Source organism: Lepidochelys kempii, chromosome 18, assembly GCF_965140285.1.
Source record: "Lepidochelys kempii isolate rLepKem1 chromosome 18, rLepKem1.hap1, whole genome shotgun sequence".
NCBI lineage: Eukaryota > Metazoa > Chordata > Testudines > Cheloniidae > Lepidochelys > Lepidochelys kempii.
The window spans coordinates 24,524,758-24,551,987 of record NC_136397.1 but is presented as its reverse complement, the minus strand read 5'-3'; the positions used below and the strand labels follow the sequence as shown (position 1 = coordinate 24,551,987).

General features: G+C 43.0%; 1 protein-coding gene across 17 annotated transcripts in view; it reads right to left on the bottom strand.

Annotated features, from left to right (window-relative positions):
• Window positions 1–27,230, bottom strand: part of CAMTA1 (calmodulin binding transcription activator 1) — a 950,491-nt gene that overhangs the window by 144,944 nt on the left and 778,317 nt on the right. For 13 of the 17 annotated variants that reach the window (XM_073316814.2, XM_073316813.2, XM_073316817.2 and 10 more), the window contains exons 6-7: window positions 21,827–21,980; window positions 18,734–18,838 (exon numbers count right to left, since the gene is read on the bottom strand). In XM_073316814.2, the coding sequence (XP_073172915.2) occupies window positions 18,734–18,838; window positions 21,827–21,980 (259 nt within the window). The remainder of the gene's footprint in view (window positions 1–18,733; window positions 18,839–21,826; window positions 21,981–27,230) is intronic. The other 4 variants (XM_073316812.2, XM_073316820.2, XM_073316822.2 and 1 more) reach the window with 1 other exon arrangement.

Here is a 27,230-nt window from a genome sequence, read left to right as displayed (position 1 = left end):
AATGTGGGTCTCTCCACGAAGTCAGAGAAGTTAAGACATGCAATGGAATCATGAGATCAGAGTCCAAGTGGTGCCTGCCCGACGCCAGGCACATCTGAAGGGGTATGAGGCGTAACCATGTGTACTGCACCACATAGGTACATGCTGTCATGTGACCTAACAGCTTGAGGCACACCTGGGCAGTCGTAAGTGGGTGAGCTGTGACCCAGGCAGTTAGATCGGACATAGTTCAGAACTTTGCCTCCGCAAGGTAGGACTTGGCGGAGTCAAGCACTGCCCCAATAAACTCTGTTCTCTGCACCAGGACCAATGTTGATTTCTGTGTGTTTATTAACAGATCCAGAACCCGAAAGGTGGCCCGAACTATGCCAATGCTTGCAGAACCTGAGCCCGTGAAAGGCCTTTGATCAGTCAGTTGTCCAGGTACGGGTAGACTTGCACGCCTCGATGGCCAAGGTTTTCTCTACATTATATAAAGTTCCTACTCTTATATTGAGAAATTTATTTTGCAGTGAAATATTTCCAGTTTCTCCCACAATTCCTTGCGACGGCAGTGAAGTGTATGTATACTACTGCCCACAGAAAGGCCTGCTTTGAAGAACTATGTCAGCTCACTACCGCTGTTAAATCCAGTGATGAGCATGGTATTACAGGGCGCAAGTCTGATAACTGAATCATGTCTCATGGTTTATGTATAGATAACGATTTGTCTGAAGCCTGAATCAAGCAAGTTGTGAGCTGCAAGCTAAGGAACACAGACGGCTTTATAGCTGGATACATATGGTGGCCTATTATTTCAGATTCTTCCATTATAACAACACAGCATGGATCAATTGCCGGAAGCAGGCAGGAGCTGAAGCTTTTGATCTTGAAAATATCTGTAGCATTCCTAAGTGGGATCTCCAAACCCTGAGCTCTCCTGGGGAACATCCAAGTTTCATAGTCTGACATCATCGTATCAAGAGGCTACATGTTTTTCTGGGATTGCATTTCTCAGTGATCTCATTGGCTGTATTTTCTGATCTTTAGCTCTTGGAGGAGCCAATGAGGCTTCAGGCTTCTGCTGACAGGCGGCATTTAGTGGAAAAGTTCCATCTATAGCTTTACACTTGCTGATTGAGCAAGGTTCCAGCTCCAGACTCTATCCATGTGCTGTGACTCTTCTGGTGCTGATACCCCCCCTTATGTTATGAAGGTTATAAAATGAAAAGCCAGTCAAGGGTGACAGACTGAAAGCAGAGAATTTCTGGATGCCTAATTTAAATTACCTACTGTCTTGGCACATCCAATATGCAGATTGTCTCCCTCCCCCTTTAAAGAAAAAACTCTTATTAGATGGTAAGCTGTTAGTACTGAATATCAAATACTATCAAGATGGCTTTTAACATGTCATGCTTGGCTTCCCGACACATAATGAATCAGCGGGAAAGGAGATTTCTATAGGGAAAAAAGTGCATTGTGAAAGAAAGGTTAATAAAAAACAACACGTCCCTCCCCTTTCTTAAAGTCCTAAAAAGTGAAACCACTTTAAAAGCATATTTGATTAAATTTAAGGTCAGAATGTGGACATCAAAAAGGATGCAGCTAAATTCTGCAAAGTATTTTAATTCTCATTTCTGTGCAGATTCCTTTTGCACTTATTTATAATTTAAATGAATCCTGCAAACAACTCCAATATTCTTCCCTTCCCCTCCAAAAAGTGCTGTTGTGAAATGTATCCAGAAGCAGCTGCCTTTCAGCGGTGAGTGTCCTGTTCCCTGACACACTGCCTCTGTACAGCATGTTAGAAACATGTGGAATCAAAGTGGCTAAAGATGTATAAGGGAGTGGTGTTTTGAGAAACAGAGAACTGGGGCTGGTGTAAAGTTCATCATTAAGCATTGCAAATGGAGATGCTAACAGAAATGCCTCAGGCCTGTTCTGGAAGAGGGAGGGGTCACTCCTCCAAGCATCTGCCTTTTCTGTTGTGGGGAAGGAGAGAATTAAAATGACCTTCCAGTATTGATTCAATAGCTACCCATTCATTAGCACTGTCAGGACCTTCTTTGGTCAGCAGCAGCACAGGGAAGCAAATTATGAAATAAATAACTGGCAAAAAGGAAGATCAGAAACCAAAGGAAACTTAAATAGGGACAGAACTTACCTTCCTAGTTTCACCCTAAATCCTTTCAACCTCCACCTTCCTTCGCTGCCGTTGACTATGCCACCAAGCCCACTCCCCATCCCCAGTGCACACTTAGGTTTGAGACCATTGTAGTTGTCTTTCATGCCTCTGTCCTCTCCCCACACATCCATGCTGTCCCCAAATCTTACAGCATCCTCCCCACAAAAGATTGAAAACCCACCTATTTCTTTCTGTCCTGAGAGATAAAACACTCATCCATGCACTGATCATATCCCCTTTTGATTACTGCAAGCTCTTCCACTCTGGCCTCCTTGAGCAACATCTCTCCTTGGGGCCATCCAAAATCCAGCTGCTAAAATTACCTTCTTCACCTTTCAATCTGACCATGTCACCCCCTTTGAATGCATTACTGGTTTCCCCTTGCTCACAACATGCCCCCACCATTTTCCTGATTCAAATCCCACCAGAGCACTCACTTCTACAATGCTACCAAATACTAACCCCATGCTAAATCCCCCTCTGTCCCAACATTAAAGAAGTGATTTAGATCAGGAACCTCTCTCATTACATACCTAAACTCTTCTGCCTGGGTTTCTCAGAGTGTGTTCTGCTCATCTGTCCTTTAAACTATAATCTCTTCAGGGAAGGGACTATTTTTATTTTTGCTCTGACAAGTGTTGAGTACAGTGCTGGCACTTATCAAATAGCCACCAGAAAAAGGTGGACAGTTTGTAATAAACAAGGCCAAATCTCTGTTTACTGCAGGTAAGAACGCTCCCAAATCCTCATTCTGGAGCACGTTCTGCTGTTTGATAAAACCTGACCTACCGCTCTAAATGTCTGGCTTTTAAACTACTTAAATGTGCCTTTCAGGTGCATAACCAGGGATTCCAACTACCAGGAGGACGTCATCAAAGCCAAACGTTTGCACTCTGCCTTGCTCTGGTTGTGACCTATTATGGAAGGGGCGTTTATTCTTATGATAATCAGAATAATCAGATAATTCTTATGATTATCAGCCCATGCCAAGTAAAGAGCAAATCCCTGCAGACTTACAAGCATGAAATCTGCAGCATCAGCACATACTGCAACCTTTTTGGAACTGCTTGTTGAAGTACCTGTGTTGCCTGTCAGGCCGCCAGCGCTCCTGATGCATCCACACACCATCTGGGTTGGTGGCAGAGTAGCATGAAACCTGAGTTCAGCACAGAGAGGATGCACTTGCGGTCTCACTGGCATGGGGCAATGGAAAGGTGCTTATTGCATACCTTTGCGATGCTTCTTATAACTTAGCTCACAGAGCAGCATGGACCCTTTGGGGATGTGCATTCTTCCCATCTATCAAGAAGGGACAAAGCCTGATTATTACTAGCCCAAGCGGGCAAGTTAGGGAACCGAGACTTGTGCAGCTTTACTGACTGCTATGGCAACTTTAACATTTAACACTGGAAGTTCAAGAACTGCCCACAGAACAGCATCTAAGATCATGGCGTTAAATTGTTCTCCCAAGCAATCTACAGATACTACCTACAATAAAAAGTAATTCTTACTAAGACTTCTTGTTTCTATCAATGTTAATCAGGACAAAGTTGTTATCATTGAGCCAGTCCCTTTCTCAATACTCAGAATTTCATACCTGGTTTGCTAAAGCTCAGTTGGCAGGGACAGAACAAATGTTCAAACACTTAGCTCACAAGAAGTGAACCAAACTTTAACTACTTAGCTAGTATTTCACGACTGACCAAACTTCTGGTTTTGGGACAGCCAATTAACTTTCATATCTGCTTCTCAGACATACACAGCACACGGACATTTTTCAAGGAATGGCAGGCTGGCATTTGAGAGGGAGATAAAGTTGGTGTGATATCGCACTGAGGACATTAGAGAGGAAAATGATTGGCAGCAGCCAGAGGCCCCCAGGCCCTTTTAAATTACCTGGGCCACTGTTGTCAGGCCTGTGGTCACGTGACCTAGCGTGCTTGCCAGCATAGCTTTTAGTAATAAAAAGTATTATTAATATCTCCAGTCATTTTAATCAGTGAATATTCGTATTGGCGATCTATGTTTCTTTAATCAGACCTTTATAGAAAGTTTATAGTTATTGTTTTTAACTTGTTCATGTGAGTCTGAATTATCTGTAAATTCAAGGTGGTTGCCATAACCTTAGTGTGGTTAGCCCCTTGTCTCACTGGAGGCATTGCCAAGTAGCTTTAAGTCTTTGGCACACCAGGAGGAATTGGGCACCTACCAGGAGCACTGCAAAATGAGCCCACGCAACAGAAACTTTGGAACCGTCCAAAGTCTGTGAGGTACCCCTCTCCTGTTCACACATCATACAGGTACTAAGCCAGCGCTGAAAGGGGGATTACACACCTTTTCATCGTGACACAGGCCAAGGGTCATTTAGGTCTCAACTGGTTTAATGCTACCCTACATATTTTGTAGCTTTCACTTTAAAAAATGATTTTATAGAAACTTTTTTCTCACCCTTCCCAAGAAAAAAGCCCCCAGCACATCTGAAGGAGAAAGCTTCATCAGCCAAAGATCTCTCTGAAATTCCCATAGCTATACTCAAGCACAAAATTGACTATTACCTTTTCAGGTCGTTAAATTGTATGTAGTCATCCACCTTTGGCTCTAGTGCAATCATACTGGTTGAATCCACCTCCCACCTGCTCACCATTCTCTCTCCTTATAGTCAGACATGTATTCCCTTTTCTCATAAACCCTTGTCCTCTGCTGTATCCAAGAGCCCCAAATAAATCATCAAGCTTAATCTCATGGCTTCTTCTGTTTCCACGTATGGCACCATAACCCTCGCATTTACTGTTGCTAGTAGGATACTTTGTGTATGTGCCAGTGACAACTATGATGGGCCCTGATGCCTACATCAAGTAGTGAATGTCACAAGAGGCTACAACCCTCCGCTAGCTGCCATCACAGGGCATAATCTCCGATCCACCTTTGTCCCATGTGCCAGGATCACAGGGGAAAGAGGGAAGTTGGATTCAAAGGCTGACTATTATGAGCAGTAGCACTGTACGCCAAGCTATTGATGCTGAAACTATGGGCTTTCTTCATAGCGGCATGTGTCATTACAGCAGACTGAACATTTTAATATTTTTAAAAGCCTCATTTAGTGACAAACTTAAAATAAAACTGTGGCCTTGGAAAGACTTTGGGGCAGGTCAGGACCAGACCTGATCTCTGTGCCTCATTTCCACCTCCGGTATGGATTATTGCACTGTATCTCTCAGCAAAGACAAATGAGAGCAAAAACTAGTCTGAACAAGCCCGTCTCTCCCAATCAGGTGGAATGATTTTGCTGGTCTCAGCTCAGTTGCTAGAGCGCTATTTCTCTCATCAGTGACTGCTCCAGCTGGCATAAGAAGCTGTCAACTGAGAATAACAACAAATGTGCTTCTCATCAGCATTGGATGCAGTGAGGAGAGTGTCATCAGGTGGATTGGCCCCAACAACTCAGGCAAGGAGGAATGGGACAGAGCTCCTCTTCTGTGCCTCCCAGGCATGATGCATTTTAACTCTTTGTGTCTTGTAACTCAGGTTAAGAGGAAAATTTCCAGTGCTGTCTGCTCTATGAAGCAGATTTTCAATAGAGCTCAGCGTCCAAGAATGCCCCCTGCTTCCATACTGAGAACAATGGAATTCCCTCTCTGCCACCCCACTGAGAACAAAGCCAGCTGCTGGGTTCTGAGTTCTTTTGAAAATTCTGCCCCAAACCATGCCTGCCTGAAGAATGGTGCTCCCCCCGCCCCCAGATCTGAAGGGCCAGATTTCCAAGCACTTTATGATTTCAACACCAAATGTAGGCATGATCAATAGAAGAGCTTCATAAACGGTCCTAATTTCCTCACGTCATTTGGATTCGAATCCCAAACCGGCCTTCCTAACTACAATTTCTGAACTCATTAAAAATGTCCGAAATTTGTTGTTTTATGCTAAGAGATGGGATTACCCATCAAGGATGTTATCTCTGGAAAATTCCACTAAAGCAGCATTACCGAAACTGGATGCTGGCCTCCCTGGGAAAGGAGATCTGTCCAGGGGGTCGGGAGGAGGAACATGAAGGAGAGGGGTTCTGCCGGATTTTAATTTTTGAAATTCAGCTTTTCTCTCCTTATGACATTACATCTCTTATGACATTACTGGAAGAACATGAGTGGAAGTTGACTGAGGAGGGAGGGGGAAATGATTTTTATTTAGAATTTCTGAATAAATCTTGGGTGCCATTTGAGCTAGTTGGTGTTAACTCAAATTCCTGACTAACAACTGGAAGAAAAGGTGTTTTGTTAATGGTTCAAAATCCCCCTCCTTCAGTTAAGGGCTGAGAAAGCTCCTGATCCACCTCTCTGAGCCATACAAGGAGATGTCCAGTAAGAGCAGAGAGTCTTAATAAAAGGGGGAAAAGAGGGGAGAGCGAGTGAGCAGAAAACCAACTTTTTATTAAATAACACTTTCAGATCTGTGTCTGCCATAAGGAAAAAAAAGGAACAAGCCCATTTTTTTTATTTTGTTGTTCCCTGTACAATTCCCTCAGCTGAAGGGACTTGACCACTTCCCTCAATTCCTTGTTTCTAAAGTACTCCCATTAGAGAAATCTGTGCTCTATGGCTGGGGAGAGCTGTTCTAGGAAGCTGGGTTGAAGCTCTCCAGCAGCCAGTGCTGGGCCTTACTCATCTCACCTACACGAGTTTTACTTCAGTGCAATCTCAGTGGAGTTACTCCTGATTGACAGAGGCATGATTGAGAGCAGAATCAGGCCTATAGCAGCTACCCCTTAAACCTCCCTTGGAAAGGGATTTTCCCCAGGACTCAGCAAAGGAGAGCAAACAACTCTGCATGATGGTATTCAGGCACTGAGAGCAAAACTCATTCTGGCTGTGCCAGCGGGTACAATATGCAAGTACCCAATTGCTCTTGGGCCAAACAGGCCCACATATACAGTCAAGATGCTATATTTTTTTTACTGAAAAAACAGGGTTTTCCAATACTACACACGTTTCATGGGCTTGGCTCACGCTCCTAATATAAATGAATGGTGTGTACAAGTAACATTTTACGAACCATTAGGAAAGGGATAGATAATACAACCAATATATAGATAATCCTGCTACATAAATCCATGGTATGTCCATACCTTAAATTCTGCCTGCAGTTCTGGTCACCCCATCTCCAAAAAGATACATTAGAATGGGAAAAAGTGCAGAGAAGGGCAACAAACATGACAAGGGTCGGGAACAGCTTCCGCGTGGGAAGAGATTAAAAAGACTGGGACGGTTCAGCTTAGAAAAGAGACGACTCGGGGGCGACATAATAGATATCCATAAAACCATAACAGCACAGGGAACGTGAATAAGGTAGGGTTATTTACCCTTCACATAATACACAAACCAGGCTTCACCCAATGAAATTAGTAGTCAGCCAGTTTAAAATAAACAAAGGAAGTATGACTTCATAAAGTGCACAGTCACCCCGTGGAAATTGTTGCCAGGTAATGTAGTGATCACTAAAAGCATAATAAGATTAAAAAAGGAATTAGATAAGTTCAGGGAGGATAGGTCCATCTATGGCTATTAGCCAAGAGGGTCAGGGATGCAAGCTCATGCTCTGGGGGTCCCTAAACCTCTGACAGCCAGAAGGTGGGACTAGACGACAGAAGATGAAACAAATCGATAATTGCCCTGTTCTGTTCATTCCCTCTGATGCATCTGGAATGGGTTACTGTCAGAAGATAGGACCATGGATCTGATCCAGTATGACCATTCTTATGTTCTTGATGCTCATCAGTCTGTTGGGAGATACAGCTTTGCACACACCATACAATGTAGAGGTTTCACTGACAGCTTTTCAATCTTGCTCTCTCCCCTGTATTTTCACTGATGCTGAATACACACACCTGTGTACTACTGACTGGACAACATGTTGATTTTGAATGTTATACAATGCCCTGATATGTCTTCCTCCTTCCAGTGATTCCAGTTTCTAAGCCCCTTCCCCTTTACAGTCTAGCACAAATATAAACACAGTATCAGCAAAAGTGAGAAGTTGCCCTATTACTAGACACCCAAGTTCTGATTTTTAATTATAGCAGCAAAGCCAGGCAGGAAAGAAATGCCTTGCCTTTGGACCCTGAGCCTCATACACAGAAGACAAAGTATAATAAGAGAGGAGTCCATGACTAGCTAAATCAAACCAAAGGAGGTCTGGTTTCTGGAAGAAATTGACCCTCTCAGCTGGTCTTTGCAATAGGCCCAAATCACCATATCATCTGTGACAATTCTGCCTTTATGCCTGTGGAGCTGTTGGGTATTGCCCTGAGACACCATAGAGGCTCGATCTGAAACTACCCTAAGAATAGGGTCTAAGCTAGAGGCTCACTTCAGTTATTAAAGGCCCCCAAGGAGAGAGACGTTCTATAGTGTGTTATTAAAATAATGGATTTCCGAAAACTTGTTTACTGAATATAAACAGCTTAGAACACAATCCAGCTAACTGTGGGCCACATGGGTATGGGTGTGTGTAAGGCAAGCTCTCTGTCAAGAAATCCTAAGAGTGTTAGGATCCTATATTAATCCTTATATTAAAATATTGTTCCATACATTAAAAACAATCAAAACTATGTAAATTATAAAAGGATTTCCAGAATTCTATTGGCTTTCACAACTTTGCAGTCAAAGTGATACCGGCAGACAGGAACAGTAACCCTCAAGAAATACTGACTCCCTAGACAAATGAGACCAAATTCTGCTCTCAGTCACACTTGTGCAAACCCTCTGAACTGCAGTGGCCTAACAGAGCAGAGTTAGGCATTTGGTATTTATCACACACACTATTTTATTAAACCCTTTGGGGAGCCTTTCCTTAAGGTGCTTCCAAACAGCACAAACAACGAGGAGTCCTTGTGGCACCTTAAAGACTAACAAATTTATTTGGGCATAAGCTTTCATGGGCTAGAACCCACTTCATCAGATGCATAGAGTGGAAAATACAGGAGCAGGTATAAATACATGAAAAGATGGGAGTTGCCTTAGCAAGTGTGAGGTCAGTCTAACCTTCAATTAACAGTAGGACAATTCAATTAACAGTAGGATACCAAGGGAGGAAACATAACTTTTGTAGTGGTAATGACAGTGGCCCATTTCAAACAGTTGACAAGAAGGTGTGAGTAACAGTAGGGGAAAATTAATATGGTGGAAATTAGGTTTAGGTTTTGTAATGACCCAACCACTCCCAGTCTTTATTCAGGCCTAATGTGATGGTGTCCAGTTCGCAAATTAATTCAAGTTCTGCAGTTTCACGTTGGAGTCCGTTTTTGAAGTTTTTTTGTTGAAGATTTTCCACTTTCAGATCTGTTATTGAGTGACCAGAGAGAATGAAGTGTTCTCCTACTGGTTTTTGAATGTTATAATTCCTGATGTCAGATTTGTGTCCATTTACTCTTTTGCGCAGAGACTTCTAGTCAACTGTTTGAAATGGGCCTCTCACTTGGTAAGGCAACGCCCATCTTTTCATGTATTTATACCTGCTTCTGTATTTTCCACTCCAAGCATCTGATGAAGTGGATTCTAGCCCATGAAAACTTATGCCCAAATAAATTTGTTAGTCACTAAGGTGCCACAAAGACTCCTTGTTGGTTTTGCTGATACAGACTAACACAGCTACCACTCTGAAACCTGTCACCAAACAGCAGTGTCCCACTAATGCTCTTTCCAGCCAGTGAGAATTTTTTTGGCACTGGCCACCAGGTGGCACTAACTGATTAGAAAATGAATTCCTCTTTGCTTTCATGGGAAATGAAAGCCTTTGTTGATTTTGCTTCATGATATTCTATAATCATCCTTGCAACAAAGCCCGTTGCCAATTGTGCCCACATATCTATTCAGGGGACACCATCACAGGGCCTAATAACATCAGCCACACTATCAGAGGCTCGTTCACCTGCACATCCACCAATGTGATCTATGCCATCATGTGCCAGCAATGCCCCTCTGCCATGTACATTGGTCAAACTGGACAGTCTCTACGTAAAAGAATAAATGGACACAAATCAGATGTCAAGAATTATAACATTCATAAACCAGTCGGAGAACACTTCAATCTCTCTGGTCACGCAATCACAGACATGAAGGTCGCTATCTTAAAACAAAAAAACTTCAAATCCAGACTCCAGCGAGAAACTGCTGAATTGGAATTCATTTGCAAATTGGATACTATTAATTTAGGCTTAAATAGAGACTGGGAGTGGCTAAGTCATTATGCAAGGTAGCCTGTTTCCTCTTGTTTTTTCCTACCCCCCCCCCCCCAGATGTTCTGGTTTAACTTGGATTTAAACCTGGAGAATGGTCAGTTTAGATGAGCTATTACCAGCAGGAGAGTGAGTTTGTGTGTGTATGGGGGTGGGGGGGATGTGAGAAAACCTTGATCTATGCAGGAAATAGCCCGACTTGATTATGTAAAGAGTTGTCACTTTGGATGGGCTAGCACCAGCAGGAGAGTGAATTTGTGTCGGGGGGTGGAGGGTGAGAAAACCTGGATTTGTGCTGGAAATGGCCCACCTGTTGATCACTTTAGATAAGCTATTACCAGCAGGACAGTGGGGTGGGAGGAGGTATTGTTTCATGATTTCTGTGTGTATATAAAGTCTGCTGCAGTTTCCACGGTAAACATCTGATGAAGTGAGCTGTAGCTCACGAAAGCTCATGCTCAAATAAATTGGTTAGTCTCTAAGGTGCCACAAGTCCTCCTTTTCTTTTTGCGAATACAGACTAACACGGCTGTTCCTCTGAAACCTGTCATAGTCCAAGAACAAAAATCCCACCCCCCAATAGTGAATGTTTTGGTCTTTGACCTGAATAATTAAGAGAAAACAAGACTTCCCGACACAGTAATTGTTCATTAGTCACGGGATATGTAAGTGTCCAGTAAGTACCAGGCACATGGGAAGTAATGTGAGCTAATTGTCAAATGAGGTATTGTACCTAGGTAGGTTTCAGAGGAACAGCCGTGTTAGTCTGTATTCGCAAAAAGAAAAGGAGGACTTGTGGCACCTTAGAGACTAACCAATTTATTTGAGCATGAGCTTTCGTGAGCTACAGCTCACTTCATCAGATGTTAGGTAATACCTAGGTAATACCTGGACTGAATGAAGAATGTCAGAGATTGTTTTAGTGGATTTTCTTTTGACGATAACTTTTTTGTCACATTTTCAGTGGCCAGTGCTTTTTAATAACATACTGACAGAAGACAGGTTTGTTAAAATATTATTAATAAAGAGTGTGTTTCATTGAAAACATCAGGCCTTCTTGTTCAGCTGTGGAGCACAAACAAGAAGAGTGAAAGAACTACAACACAAATACATCTCACCCCCTCTGCCCACTCCTCCACCACCAACATCCACACACTGAACATATTCCACCAGCTCTTTCAAAGGTCCCATCTGTGTTTTAGTGAGTGAAGCCATCATGAACTCAGGACATAATCCAAACCAACAGCTAATTTATAAGCATCTGTAACTAGGATTATTTAGGAAACCACCTGGGGGACACTCTGCATTCAATAGCAGTCCACAATCCAGAATGCAAGGCTAACAAGAAACAGAAATAATTTAAAGTCTTGCCAAATATAGTCAGTATTCAAAATAAAGAAATAATACTGGCACCCATGTCCAAAAGACTTTACAATAACTGATACTGGGCTAATATTTGTCTGTTTTGGGGACTGTTTGGTCTAGTGTTCTTGGTGGTATTCCTTCATTATTATTAACACCCACTTTTACACACTAGGTTTATTACATTGTAATAGAGCTAACTGGTATCTAAAAGATTGCCTAAAGCTCTGGGATGAAGTCTGTGGTCACCAGTTTTGCTCCTCTGGGACAATGGAACTTTCTACAATACGGGTAAAACTTGTCTGTGCACGAGACAGAGCTTCCTTGGGGACTGATCCCAGATTGTGGAATGAACTTCCTCAGGAATGCACAGCCCTCATCTTCTGCTCCAAGTAAAAGGTACATTTCTTTGGCCTTGCCTTCTCTAACATATACAGACAGCTTCATGTGTATATATGTATTAGATTAAAAATATTCCAAAATAAAACACTCCACTGCACACATCTCCTCCCCCTGGGGAGAGAATAAAAGAACAAGCATGTGACAGATATTAGTCACACTATTAGAAGGAGCTCAGGTTCTACAGTAATGAGGATGGCATAAGAACCTATATGGAATAGAATAACAAGTATTGTAATTAAATTTGTATTGTTTTTTCATAAAAATAACAAACAGGTAAGACTTAGGCCAACCAGCAATATCAGTTCTGTGATGCTGATAAAAACTGAGATTATTAAAACTGGAACTATTTTACATATTTAATTTACTTTTCACATTTAGGTCAGATGTGACTACATTGTTAAGCTTTACTTTCTGTTTATGGTCACTTTCTGATTCTCCAGAAATAGTCCTTTGTAGCTGCATTTCAGATTTCTAGCATAGCAGCTGTGGAAGTTTCAAATTCCTCCATACTCTATTTTAATAGATTTGGGGGGTTTTAAGCATGAAAACATTTCTATTTGTATAGAGCTTTGTAAAACCGCAAGACCACCCCCTTGATCAACTGAAGAAAGTTTATATTTGGGGTCTGAATACTTGACAGTGGCTCTTTAAATCTGGTATCCTCATAAAATGTAATGACCAAGAGGAAATGGGAGTACCTAGCAGGCTTTTGTATGGATGTCCACAGAAAATAGATTCTCGTTGGCTATCAGAATTATCAAGTTTTGAAACTGAATTTAATTTAAGCTTTTTATTTAATCTTCAACTGACACCGGTAGTCCCACTATCTATCCCACTCCCTCAGCGTGTAAGCCCCGCCACAGATTTGATAGCACAGACAGTGCAGTCTGTGGTGGGTCCCAGGTCACTACCAAAAGCACTGGGGTGTTTCATTTACAGAGCCAGAATTGAGCATGTCCAGAGAGAATCGGTGGACGCAGGGATGAGCACGATATTTGTGTGTTTGATTGTATAACAGTGGTATCTTTTTATGCTCAAAGAAATAAAGTTTCAAAAGTTCCATGTACAGCCTGCAGTTTCTCCAGCTGTGGCTGTGTGAAGGCAGTATTATTAATTATCACCACAATAGTCAGCTAAGGGATAGAAACATCTGATTTTAGAGACCACATTTTAGTTCTTAGTTATAGTGGACATGAAACAAGGATCAGAACTCAGAAATCATCAGCTGCAAGCCTTCAAAGTCACGATTTGCTGGCTGAGAGAGAGAGGAAGCCAAAAGGGAGGAGAATTTGGAGAGACCCCCCCACTGCCAAGCTGGCCCATGATTTGCTGATCATATGGTGTGTACATACACAGAGTTCTGCTGTGTTGAATTCTGCCCCAGTATTTTGTCTGTATCACCAGATGCCTCTAAGGACATCTGCTGATCTGTTCAGAGAATCCTCAAATCAAGGATAATAGGGCATAAGAGGAAAACAATTGAGGGCAATGCCAAGCTGAGGGCCAGGCTTCATCACAGACATATAGAAATGACTTACAGGTGTCTCAGAAACAAAACTCCCAGAGAAATCTCCTGACACATTATCAATTCTCATTTTGTATAAATGTCTTACAGGGGTCCCATTCCAACAGGTCTCTTCAGAAGAAAAACATTCCATATGACACTTTCAGTTCAGGAGACCAACTTGTACTCTGCCATCTCTAAGATACAACAGCTGTGTTATCACCAACAAAATGACTTTAGTAGATAGTTTTGAATATGTCCTTGTATTTTCTATGATAACATTTCATTGCAGTTTTAATACCTGGATTTTTAAATGATATGAACAGAACCTGTATTTCTGATCTCCTAACTCTAGATGGATTCATCCATCTAAAGATTTTGAATAGCGGATCCACCCCCACCAAACTTGCCTGAATCCATCTTAATGAGATTTTGCAAAGTGATGTAATCTAGAGGGAAATACTGAGATAGTCATTGGGTTGAGACCTAACACATCACTAGGGATAATCCAGTTTGACTGAACAACCATGAACTAACATGAATGCCCAGCTGCAAATGCAGATGACTCAACTATCAGAACTGGGCTCGGGATCCCAAATAATAAAAACTGAAGTCAGCTTGATTATTTCAGTGTGTACAGTCTCATCTCAGTAATTTTAGTAAGGGAAATCAGTTGGGGATTTAAATGGAAATAAAATCCTCAGAGCATTTCCAAGAGACTATTTACCCTTCATGGATGTTCAGATGGGTTAATTTCAATCTCTTGATTAGTTCGCAGACCAACTAGATTAAAACAAGTTAACAATGTTTCCACAAAGCTCTTGGAGCTGCCGGATGGTACTGAAAGGGCCATTTTTCATCCGTAACCTAAGATTCAAGCCCAGATACAGAACAAGGAGAGGAGCATTTCTGCAGTTTTGTATGGAGCACGTTGTTGAGAGAGAGCTTGTTAAGGGGTCAGCAAGAAGGACCTTTTCATAATGGCCAAGGTCACAGCACGTCCCTGGAATCATACAGCTGATGTGAAGTCCAGGGCTTGGAGTCTGTGTGTACTGAAGCAACACCTCTAGTACTTGTCCTTGCTGATGCCCTGACTGAATGTAGGAAAGTCACTACAGGGAAGAGAGAGGAACCAAGTCAATTAAAAAAAGACTAAACCTGAGTGAACCCTCTCCTACCAAAATCCTCATCCCAAAGAGACTCACGTGGCACTTCAGGGAAAAAGGTTCATTGTTCTGGCTGATGTTCTCTAACCCTCTCCTTCCCGCCCCAGCAGCCATCTGCCACTTTATTTTCAGCTCCCCTGGCACATATCCCGCAAGAGGACAGGGTTCCGGCCTCTAGCTGCAGCAGCGTTGACTCTGCTTTAGTTTGCATTAGTGCACTCTGATTTACCCAGCGCCTTCTTTACCCACAGGGGTAGGGGCTGAACAGGATCAGCTATGTGGAGCTCAGTATTAAAGGGCCCACAAGTAACCATCTAATATTCATTACAGAATCATCAAGCATAATTGTAATGTTCCTTTTCCACTTGTCTATGATCTGGAATGGCCCTCTCTCTTAGGAAGGAGAGTTCTCCCCAGTGTGATTTCCCTTCATAGCTCTGAAGTAAAATCATAGTTACAGGAACTATAAAATCCTACCCAAAACATCCCTGTGGAGATGGTACATAGTCTCAGTAATTAAACTTCAGACTTCCGAGTGCAGCCAAGCTCTGTCATAACAGAGCTGTTTTAAATGTGGGATTTAATAAAATCAAAGCTCATCATAGAAGCTTGAGTTTCAAAGGAATAAAACAATAAGATCTGCATTATGCAACAGGTAAAAAGGTGACTGCTTGCAAATTAGACTCTCACTTCACCACCGATACTATGCACAACATTTTGATTAAATCACTGACAAATCTGCTTTAGGGCAGAGAAATTTGGAAACATCAGGAAACCAAACTGTGAAGTCTTTGAAAGAATATGATTTATGTGAAAATGTGATGAAGTTAATGGGTTTGGCATCAAAATTTCATGGCATGCTCAATTTTGGAGCCAAATCGGATGACTTCTTGGCAACAAGTACCCCCTACATTCCCTGAACATAGTTAGCTGTGCCCTCTATGTTTGCCAAGTCTGATAGAAATCAAAAGCTTTTATTTTAGCTACATTTCCAAGGATGCGTTTCCCAGGATGTGCATCCATAAACAGAGACGTGTATATGCATACACACTGAATAATCATGCAGAACTTCACTCTTCCCTCCTGAGACATAAAAGAGCCAAGTATTATTAGATTTATGGCTAGTTTGTCGTAGTTTTCACATAATTTTCTTGATGCACTGCAGATTTTTGAACAGGCTGTCACATTCCCTGCTTGTTAGGTATTAAGATTTTAGTCTGATCTCAGCCACACCTTGAATTTCAGTGCAATTTAATCAGTTCCTGGAGTCTTCTGGTTAGCGTATCTAGTTTTTCCATCCTGTAATTTGTGGCCTTTCCAGCTAGCTTTGTGAGACAAAGGAAAAGAAAGCAAGGAAAGGGAAGGAACTGGGTCAAATAAGCAACTTATCACATTCTTGTTTCTTTGGTGTATGAAAAGAAGCAGCAGCTATAAGATGGGCTGACTGGCACTCACACTAGGTTCAGTGATTGTACTGACATATAGAGGAATTTATGAAGGGCATCGTGGGCCTTTTTCTTTCCATGACCCCTGTAACAGGGTAGCTGGCCCATTAAATGAAACTGGACTCAACTCTCCTGTTCCAGTCCAGGTGCTCCTAACTGGACCAATTAAGACAGTGGGGCAGCACCCAGGGGCTGTAAGAGTCCTGGTGTGAAAGCGATCAGGAAAGTCAGAGCAGACTGATTCCGTCAGGAAGATGAGAGGTGCCAAAGTGAGAAGGTGGCTCCTGGGAGAGGGCTGAAGGCAGGACAGCAGCAAGAGGGGTTTGCTGGCTGACATCCCCAAGCCAGAGTACCAGGACTGGAAAGGGCTGAAGGCCAGAGAGAAGCAGAGGGAGATGCCTGCTGGCTCTAAGCTAGAGAGCAGCCGTGGAGCTGACTGATGTCTTCTTGCCAGAGAGCTGGGCCCTAAAGGAACCATAAGAGGGCCAGAGGGAGTGATGGATTCTCCCCTGGCAAGGATGGTCCTAGCAGAGAGGCTGTAGGAGTTCTGCTGGATAGAGTGGAACTGCATCCCGGAAGAAAGGGCCAGGGTGTCTGTCTGGCAGAGGGACAGAGGAGGACTGAGAAAGAGTCCAGATATGGTGAGAACAAAGCTGGGTTTTAAAGATTACATGCACTGGGGTGGGGGGGTGAGTGATATGGACTATGTTTTGTGATTTTTGAGTTATAGACTTTTTCACTGTGTTTTGACAAACTATGGATTATGGACTAGGCTATAAGCTCATATGGAGTTACTGGGGCCTCAGAAGGGAAACTGAGGTGAGTGGCCACTTGCAGGACTGCCATGAAGGGGCACCTGGGACAAGACCACTCATTTACAACCCCCCAAATATTTCTTTTTGGCCTCTATTCTCATAGGTATAGTGCTGAAGCACTGCAGAGATCTGCGTCCCACCTGATATGGACTCCTGAGAACCCAAGTGCCTATCCTCCCCACAGTAACAAAATAGTCTCAGAGAGTTGGAAAGTAATGAAGAAATTGCACAATGCTAGAGTCAATAATGATGCAGACCAGATAAGATCACTGTGTGGCCACTTACGCTAGGAAGGAATATTCCTGAAGGCTAAGCCATAAATCGGCATCTTTTGTTTCATGTTTAGCATACATTTTCCCTCTGATTGTTTTGGGTCTGTCAGGACACCAGCACCCTGTTGGAGGAATCAAAAATAGTGGAATGGATTCCTGCAGGGTCAGCCATTAGTGCTTAGCTTCAGTATTATGGTTGTTGAATTCATTTTCTCCTCTATGGTTCTACTTTATACCTAATTTCTCTTTCTGATTGCAAACAAGTTATTTATATGTGTATTGGGACATATACTCCTGGGAATGGGACACAATGTAATCTTCTCAAGTGACATCTGCTTCAGCACTCTGTGGAATATGCTTCTATTGTAGGTGGCACAGAGCATACAATTTATCACTGTAAATATCTGAAGATAAGAACATTGTGCCAGGGTAGCTGGGATTCCCGCTGACCTGATCTCTCTACATTTAGGAGTTTGCAGAACACACAAAACACCAGTCTACATTAAACATCATAACCTATGCTAGCAGGAGAAGTTTAAATTGTATATCACAGATATAGTGCAGTGCTAATTGTATTCACTATCATACACTTATCTGTAGACCCCTGCAATACCCTGCTAAAGGGATGAATCAGGGCTGAAAAGACACAAACCAGAAAAAAGGAAAAAACAGAACTGATCTCTCTCACGCAAGTTCCATTGCCCATAGATTTCTGTATTTAATTTGCTTAATTAAAGAAAAAGAAGAGTCCTCAGTGATGCTGAGTTAGTCCCTAGGCTGTCTAGTCCTGATACAATCTAAACAGAACCTCTGCTGTTCTATTATTGAGAAAGGAGAAATTTATGATCTCAATGGGAACAAGAGAAACATTTCCAGCTGAATCTGAATGACTCAGACATTTGTCTGTGTGAGGTACTGTTTGATAGACAGATTATCTGCATGAAGTGACAGAGCTTGCTCTGTAACACCAAGGAGAATCAAGAGTCTACCTGATGCCAATGGAGTTACTCCTGATTCACACCAGAGCAGGGGTCGGCAACTTGCAGCATGCGAGCTGATTTTTACTGGCACGCTGCTGCCAGCTGGGGCCCCGGCCCCTGGCCCCACTCAGCCCGCTGCCTGCCTTGGTGAACGGAACCCCAGGCCAGCAGCGGGCTGAGCTGGGCCGGTGGTTGGGACCCCGGCTGGCAGGAGCCAGCGGAACCCCAGACCGGCAGTGGGTGAGCCACTGCCAGTCTGGGGTTCTATCTGCCACCCTGCTCAGCCCACTGACGGTCTGGCGTTCCAGCCGCTGGCCCCTTGCCAGCCGGGGTCCTGGCCATCAGCCCCGCTCAGCCTGCTGCTGGCCCGGGATACCAGCTGCTGGCCCTGCTCACCTCGCTGCTGGTCTGGGGTTCCAGCCACCCGGCCCCCTGCCAGCCGGGGTCCTGGCTGCCGGCCCCGCTCTGCCCGCTGCCAGTCTGGGGTTCCATCGGGGGCCCCTGTAAATGTAAAATTTATTACTGGCACGCGAAACCTTAAATTAATGAAGACTTGGCACGCCATTTCTCAAAGGTTGCCGACCCCTGCACCAGAGTAATGGAGAGCAGAATTTGTCCCTCTATGCTTATTCTGTACTGTACTGTCTTTCCAAATTAAGTCTTTCCTGATAATGGTGTTAAAATATTCTGACAGTAAAAAAAGCATCCCTGTTTTTTAGCCTGATTGCTCAAATGGTGCCCTTCCTGACTTTGGGCAGCAGCCTGCCAGAGCGGAGCAGTTTGCCCAGCGAGGTAGTTATGGCCTAGTCAAACTGGGCTCTTCAGTCAAGCTTGGCTACATCTATGCAAAGTGTATTACAAATTACCTCCTTCAGGGCACTAAGGATTAGACTAGTGGACCCATCTGATCTGATCTGACCTGGCCACTTAGGTGAGAGTCACACTGCTGCAAATATATAGATCACTCTGCTCACTCAATGAATTCACTGGTGTGGCACTTAATTCCTACAGAGCTTTACACACATGACGTCACTGACTATCATTAGCCCCACTGGTGAAGTAACTCTGTGAGGCCACACAGATCGTCTGCCACAGAGCCAGGATCCGAACCCAAGTCCTCCTGACTGCACTTCCTTGCTCTTCCCTCCAGAGCACACTGCCTCCCAAGACAATCCCCACACTTTATCGACCAGCTCCGGACTCTCTTATTCAATAACAGGGCAAATTTATGGATGGACATGAAGGCTCAGTCAGAAAAGTATTTACTAATTTATCATTTTAACTTTGTACTGGGGCTAAGAACTTTTGCCAGGTTTTATTTCAGAGAAAATTAAAAGTCTCATCACAAACTCCTGAAAATGAACTTCCTAGCACTAGCACCAAATCGACCTCCATCCCAGCTTTGCTGAGTACCCCATAACTCCTATCACCCCACATGAAGCTGTCAGAGTATTAGTATCCCCTCACTAGACTCCTATCCATTGCAGTCATTAGTAACTGTATAGGACAGGAAATTGGCTTGCAGCCCTGCAAGTGAGGTCTGTACACAGACTGTGACTCAATCTCCACTTGTTAGAGTGACAGGTTAGAAAGTATCCCTCTCAGTCCATTTTTACAGGACAGAATCTCTCAATTCCAGTGAACATTCGTTACCAGCAAACTGCACGAACACTTGTTAAAAACATGCCAGGTTCTACTTGATGGCACTTTCCTTTCATTTGTAGCCATTGAAGAAGATATTGTACTTCAGGGCAATTCCAGTGCTGCAGAGGGTTCCATGGAGCTGCCTGTGTGCAGGGCACACTTCTCTGTACCACTGCAAGCCTCCTAAGCAGCTCTTTCCTTAGCTTGCAGAAGTCTGAAAAACAGTTACTGACACTCGTCCCAAAACAATCTAGTTTCTAGTTATTGTTATTGTTCAGCTAGTATGAGGGAGAGATGTCAGAATTCTACAATGGAGCTTGCAAGGTCAAAACTAGTTTCAAACCAAAGTCTCCAATGGAGATGAGCAATAGATTATAGGACAAGTTTCAGAGTAACAGCCGTGTTAGTCTGTATTCGCAAAAAGAAAAGGAGTACTTGTGGCACCTTAGAGACTAACCAATTTATTTGAGCATGAGCTTTCGTGAGCTACAGCTCACTTCATCGGTTGCATCCGATGAAGTGAGCTGTAGCTCACGAAAGCTCATGCTCAAATAAATTGGTTAGTCTCTAAGGTGCCACAAGTACTCCTTTTCATTATAGGACAAGATTATCCTTAGTGTCATAGGGCTGAAATCAATAGAGTTTGATCACTAAGGGGGATAGCTCTTCTTTTAATAGCTGTTTACATCAGAAAATTTGCACCTGAAAGATGCTCCTGCATGGGGCTCCTTGCTGATAAAATTAAAGTCAGTTCAATAAAAGCTATCTGTAGGCAACAGCAATCCATGTCAATCTTAGATATAAAATGCTTCAAATGCTGAGTAGCTCTTGGGGAAAGACACCTGTAAACTAGGGGAACTGTAAGGGTTCAGAGGTAGCAACAAGGTCCCTGTAGGTAGGGGCAGGGAGGCAAGGTAACGGGTGAATTTTGTATCTAGGATAAACTAGAGGGGGGAAAGGGGGACTGGACCAGATACTTTTGGAAAGGTCTGGAATGCCTTTCTGAACCGTTCATCACGTGGGGAAGACTGAGATTGCACCAGGTACAAGTGGGGATAGATGGTAAGAGGGGTTGGAGCTGGGTGCTTTGGACAGAGGATTTGTCACAGAAAGGTCACAAGACGGTAAGTTAACATCTACGACGTACATAGACCCCACCCTGAAAAGCCTGAACACCAAAGGTCTGCACAGACACTGCACTCTTAAACATTCTGATCCTGTTCCCCAAAATACCTCATGCAAGCATCCCAAAATACCTCAGCCCAGGGAGCAGGCTTTCAAAAGTGCAGTTCCTTAGGGGATCACAAAATGGGAAAGACTCTGAAGTTTCCAAGGACACCTGGGACTTGCTTTTTCTCAATTTTTTAAAAATTTGTATCCAAGTTTATTTTGTGAATTATCAGAATCCCAGACCAGGCAGTTTGGACCAATCAGTGTTACTATGAAGGAGAACTCAGGGGAAGTTATCAAAAGGGTGCCATTCCCTTAGGTGGGCATTAATTGTATAATTGAACAGCAGGCCCAAATCTCATGTAGTCCAAGGAGTGAGTGCTCAGATTAGTGCCTGCAATTCATTTTATGGGTACAAAATTTGTGGATGCATGCTGCACCTGCAGAAAGGGAAGCCCAGCCAGGCCTCAGACTAGCTGGACATAAAACATCTAAAAGTGGGGAAATAGTCTCCAGATTGTCCTTCATCCTGTAATGTGTATAGTACATTCAATGTTTAAATAGGCCAAGCCAGATCACTGTCTGCAACGGCTTCCATACTTTGTGTTTCTGCAGGAACATACAGAAAACAAGCCCCCTACTGCCCAGTGCAGCTGGAAATCCTCAAGTACTCACACATTGGTTTGAGCTGTCCAATGAGTTCCTCTTTCGTCCATTTTGCCCATTCCTTCTTGTCTGTGTTTATTGAGCACAGGATGGGACCACATGGTTTTCCACAGTCCTCTATGGCAGGTACATTCAGGTAGTGCACCAATACGATGTCAGGGTTCTATAGGGAGAACAGGAGAACAATTATAAATACCTGGGGCCACTTCTGTCTTCTTTCCCTCTTTGCGATTAGGTAGATTTATCTTCACTCTATTATTTATTCAAAATTCAATCTCAGAAAAAAGCCAGAATTCATTCCCATTTTGTACATTAATTCCCTAAGACCACAGCCATTCTATAAGAGGTTGCAATGACAACACATGAGACAGAGTTCTTTGCACACAGCAGCCTCCCTCCTGAGTCCCTTTGCTTGCAGTCTCACTGTTATCTTTGTTTGCTTAGTACAAATCCTTTTCAACCCACTCCAGTATCAACAACTGCAGCCTCCTCCAAAAACACCAGTCACAGCTGCCACAGAACTTGCTTTGGGTTTAAGAGGCACATGAATCATTTGCTCGATCAAATGCTTTGATCAGTTTTGGTTCACCTTAGAGTATTTGAAATATACATGAGAACATCAATAAGAGCCACACTTTCAGTAAATTTGCAGGAAAATGGAGGGAGAAAGTCAAGGAAACTGACAATATTACACAGTGCCCCTGAGCACAGCTTCCTTTCAGTCAGGCCTGTAATTTCTTGCCTTTTGAAGAATCTTGCATGCTTGTGATGAAAAGATCAAGCCGAAGAAATTTGGAATCGGAATAGAGAACAACTCTGCAGAGCTTCTGTTTAGGAGTTTTTTGAACAACTACAGGGTACCCACTCCTGCAGGTTTGTTTAATGCCCCATTCATTTTCTCAGCTCATATTCTTCCCACAGGAATTGAGGGAAAGAAAGAAAATGCAACCCCTCTTTGATGCACTGCAGGTCTGCCGCAGCGACATAGACTTTCCAACTAGGAAACCTAACAGAATGTTTATTACAATGTTGGTAAATGAATCATCTTAACAACAACACAAACAACCGCTGTAGTTTCCCCACAATGTCCCAAGGAGATTGTACAATAGATAATAACAAGACTGAAAACTTGATTTCTTTCCCTAAAGTAATTTACTCCTAAGTTCACAAACTTTAATGACTACTTTGGAATTATTTATAAAAATAAATAGGATAATGGTCTAATTAAAACTCTAATGTTTCATTAATGCTGTTAGAGACCAGCTCCAAATTGGAGAATGAACACGAACTGCCACATGTCTGCAAAGGCTGTACTAATGGGAGTCAATTTCCTACTGAACAGAGAAGAAAGAATGAGAGCAACAAATAGACTCCAGTACCAAAATGACAATTTACTAATGAACTTGCCTTGAAAATGGATCATGAAGTAAATAAACTCTCATCCCTCTGATGGGCAAGAATCCTGCAGGCTTGTGATATCTTGCAGATGCTCAAGATATCACACTATTAATTTCCTGCCATTCTGCTGAGACAGCAAACAAGGATGCTACCTGTCCAGTAGAGTTGGGACTAAGGTCACCACTGCAATTCATGCAGCCATTGAGAACAGCCTGGTTAAAAGATGACATTCAGTCACCAATCATCTGTGCCAGATATGAGCCAGTGACATAGCAGTGAAAGTCTCTGTAGCTTACTATCTCTTGTGCTACCTAGGCTTAGAGCTGATTGGAGAAATTTTGACTGAACCATATTCCATTGTAATATATGGTTTCATTAAAATGGAAGCACTTTGTGAAATTAAGCTAATTCTGGCAAAATTCCATTTGGGAAGAAAAACATGAAAAATGGGACATTTCAACATTTTTGGAATGAAATGTTTCAATTTTTTGTTTTGGAATGACGAATTTTTAAATGCTTTAAAATGTGTGTTATACAGTCAAACTTCCATTGACTTAAACAGGACCAGACTTAGGTCAATGCTGAGCATTTCTGAAAAATCTCAGCCTCAGGCACTAGCTGTGTGCTGACAGGCTGTGTTTCTATCCAGTTATTGGCTGGTGTATGACAAGCCATATCCATGATTATGGAATATGTTTCTGTGTGGGTAACTTTGTTAGGTGGCATAGATATATTGGCACAGCTGTTAGACTTGAGATTCACACACATCAAGCCATACTGTCAGGAAAGGGTCATGTATGATCTGTATTTGCACAGCACGCAGAGCTTGTTTCTCTATGATATTCACCCCATGTGGCATCACCCACCACTAAAGCATCAAGTACCAGTGACATCAGACACATCACAGACGAGAGGGACCCAGCAGGATGCAATGACACTATGGTGAAGACAGACACATGAGCTACCACTGCAATTCACAATGCCAGCAATTCCAGCTTTGGAGACTGTTGGAAACAAGCTGAAGTTGAGCACTCTGGGAAGCTGGAATGTGGGCCCACTAAGCTTGTTTTTAGAATAATGACATGTCACCTCAAGACTGGAGGACCTTCAGGTAAGCACTAGGACAGTTGATGAAATGTAGATAAGATACAAATGCACACCAGTGTTTTGGGATCCAAGCTACATGCCAATAATTCAGTGAAGGTTCTATCACCAAAGCTCTGCACTGCAGAACAAGAGCAGAAAGGTCTCTTTTGATAGGAAAATAGTGACTGATTCCATATCATAAATCACTTGAAGGCAATTTTATGCAGTTAGTTATCAGTGGAAAGTTTTACTGGTTTTTCCCTAGGCATTTAGTAGCTATTGAGAACTGCTCTATCAGCTGTATGTGATAGTTATAATAGTGTCAGTGATCCTCAGATATACTGTTGTGATGGTCATACAACTAACTAGACTAACCTGTCATTCTGAAACAGTGACAAATGGGCTGGGAGGTGCCACTGAAAGGAATGCAAATAAAATGGACCGTGTATCCTGTTGTGGGATCTTCTTTCTACTGAACAGAGGAATCTCAATCTGCACTGCCAGCTCTTGATGGAGATTAACCTGCCATGAAAGATTAATCACCATCACGCGCCTATGGACCTGGTTCTCTCTTTCCCTGGTTTTACACCATTGTAACTGTACTGTCTTCCCTACCGACAGCGAGATCAGAATCAGGACATAGGGCATGGGGTTTCCTGAATGAGTGTCTCAGTCTGTTGTCAGCCATCTATCAAAAATCAAACTACAAACAAGGAGTTCACAGGACACTACAGATGTCAGGAAAGATACAGGGATGGGATGTTTACCTAGGCAGCTCTCTCTGTGACTTTCAGCCTTGAAGAGATGGAGAATCACTCTGTTACCATATAGAAACTGCTGGGATCCACAAAGTCATAGTGGAGTGGCATCCTCACGCAGCCTCACTGTGCGTTGATACTGCCCCCCCATACCTTGGCTGATACTGTCCCCCCACACCTTGACCCATTTGTTAAGTGTGGTCACCGGGTGCCAGGCATTGTAAGATGCGGTCCTGTGATCACTGCTCTACTACCGTGACACCAGCAGAGAGAGAGGAGTTTCCAGCAAACCAAAGGACTCCATGGGAGTTGTATGTGGGAGCCTCGGTGAGCACATAGCTCTAAAGCCACAAGCTAGGTAGCACTGATTTATACAGCTTAAGGAAAGCTAAGTGCTAAAGAAAGTGCCAAAGACATGCAATTAAAATTAGAGTTATTATTTATTGTTTTAAATGCCCCAACTCAGAGATCAAGGCACACGTACAATACGAAACCTTACAAAATAAATTACTAATAAATAATAAACTCTTCTCTATTTAACCCATCTGGGCTTTCCATAAGCAGTAATCAATAACTACCTCAATAACCACACTGCCCTCCTAAACCAAATTCTCTCAGAAAACAGATGGGCTTTGCAGAATGCCTGGAAGGTCAGCAGGCTTGGGGTCTGACAGACCAAACAGTAGGGAGAGCGAGCCATGCTCCCTTCAGGGAGAACATGCTCCCTCCTGCTCCTTTCATGGCTAAACCAAGGAAGTGTCAGCTCAAGCAGCCCCAGCTAATCTCAATTGCTGCAGCATCCCACAAGCAGGGGGCATCTCTCAGACAGCTGGGGCCCAAAACATTTGGGATTTTAGAGACAAACACACACCTGCAAATGAACTGGCAGCCAGAGTAGACTTCAGAGTTTAGGTGTAATGTACGTCCTGAATTAAGAATCCACCCTTCCTGCCAAGCACAGAGGGAGGAACACAGTTTTTAGCCACGGGTGCTACTAGGATATCCAGAAACACCAGGAGAGCCAATGAACACTTGCCATGGAATACTTCCCCAATGAAGTCTAGGCTATTTCCTCCAGTTGCCTCCTCAACCTGTAAGATTTATCAGACTTGTCTGGGTTGAGTCTTGATCAGATAATCCTTCTCCAAGCCCCAACCAATGGACGAGATGGTGATATGAAACTGGGCATCAACATTATACTGAGGACACCACAGCCCATGTTCCATCATTAATCCTCTTAGTCATGGATTAACATATTGGTATATCAATTACACCTAGCTAAAGGAATTGATAGGAACAACCATATTTTTCCCTTCTTTAAGTTTATATTCACATTTCTTTTGAAAATTTGGATTCCATCTTCCAGAAAGGGATAAGACAGTGCCATCTACCAGCCAAACTAAGCTTCCTGCATTCCTTCTCAATGGGCCATGGCATTTTTTTGTCTGCAGCAATATCGAAAATAATTTGCTTTAATTCCTCAGCTCACTACTAGCTGAAGCATCCTTACCAGAGGCACAGGAGAGCCATGTGTCAGTACCTCTGGGATGCTTGAACCTGTTCCACTTTGGATCCTGATTATGTGTGTGGTTAGCTGACTTGCCAGGGAAACAGCACATCTGAGGCTGCGTAATGAGGGATGTTAGCAGAAAATGCTGGAGAATGTATTGGTTTAGCATGATTTAGTTTTCATAATTACAAGAGACTTGGGATTTGAGAAAATAAAATCCCTTTGAACAATAAAGCATAGCAACCTCAGTGAGTGTTTTGTGTGTTCAGATCTTAGACAACTGGAGGTGGAGAGTATGTCATGGGCCAATGGCAGCTAACACGAGCCACCTACAATCTGCTTAAAGTACCATGTTTATTTCATGCCTGTGGCTAATTTACCCCTCTTCTGAAATGAATGCCACAGTGGTGCTAGAGAGGTCTCCTCTGACAAGCTTGCATCCAAGTGCAGAGAATTCTACTGGCCTAAAATCCAGCTACATTAGAAGTAACCCTTTAAGACTCTCATGTTTGAGGGGGAAAAAAACAATAATAAAAGGGAATTACAAAATTAAACCCCAGCAGCTAATCAAATCCTCACTCAAAGCTCCTGAAACAGCAAGGAATAAACCCACCCAAAAGCCAAGTGGCAGAAGACTGTTAAGCCACAAACATCTATTGGC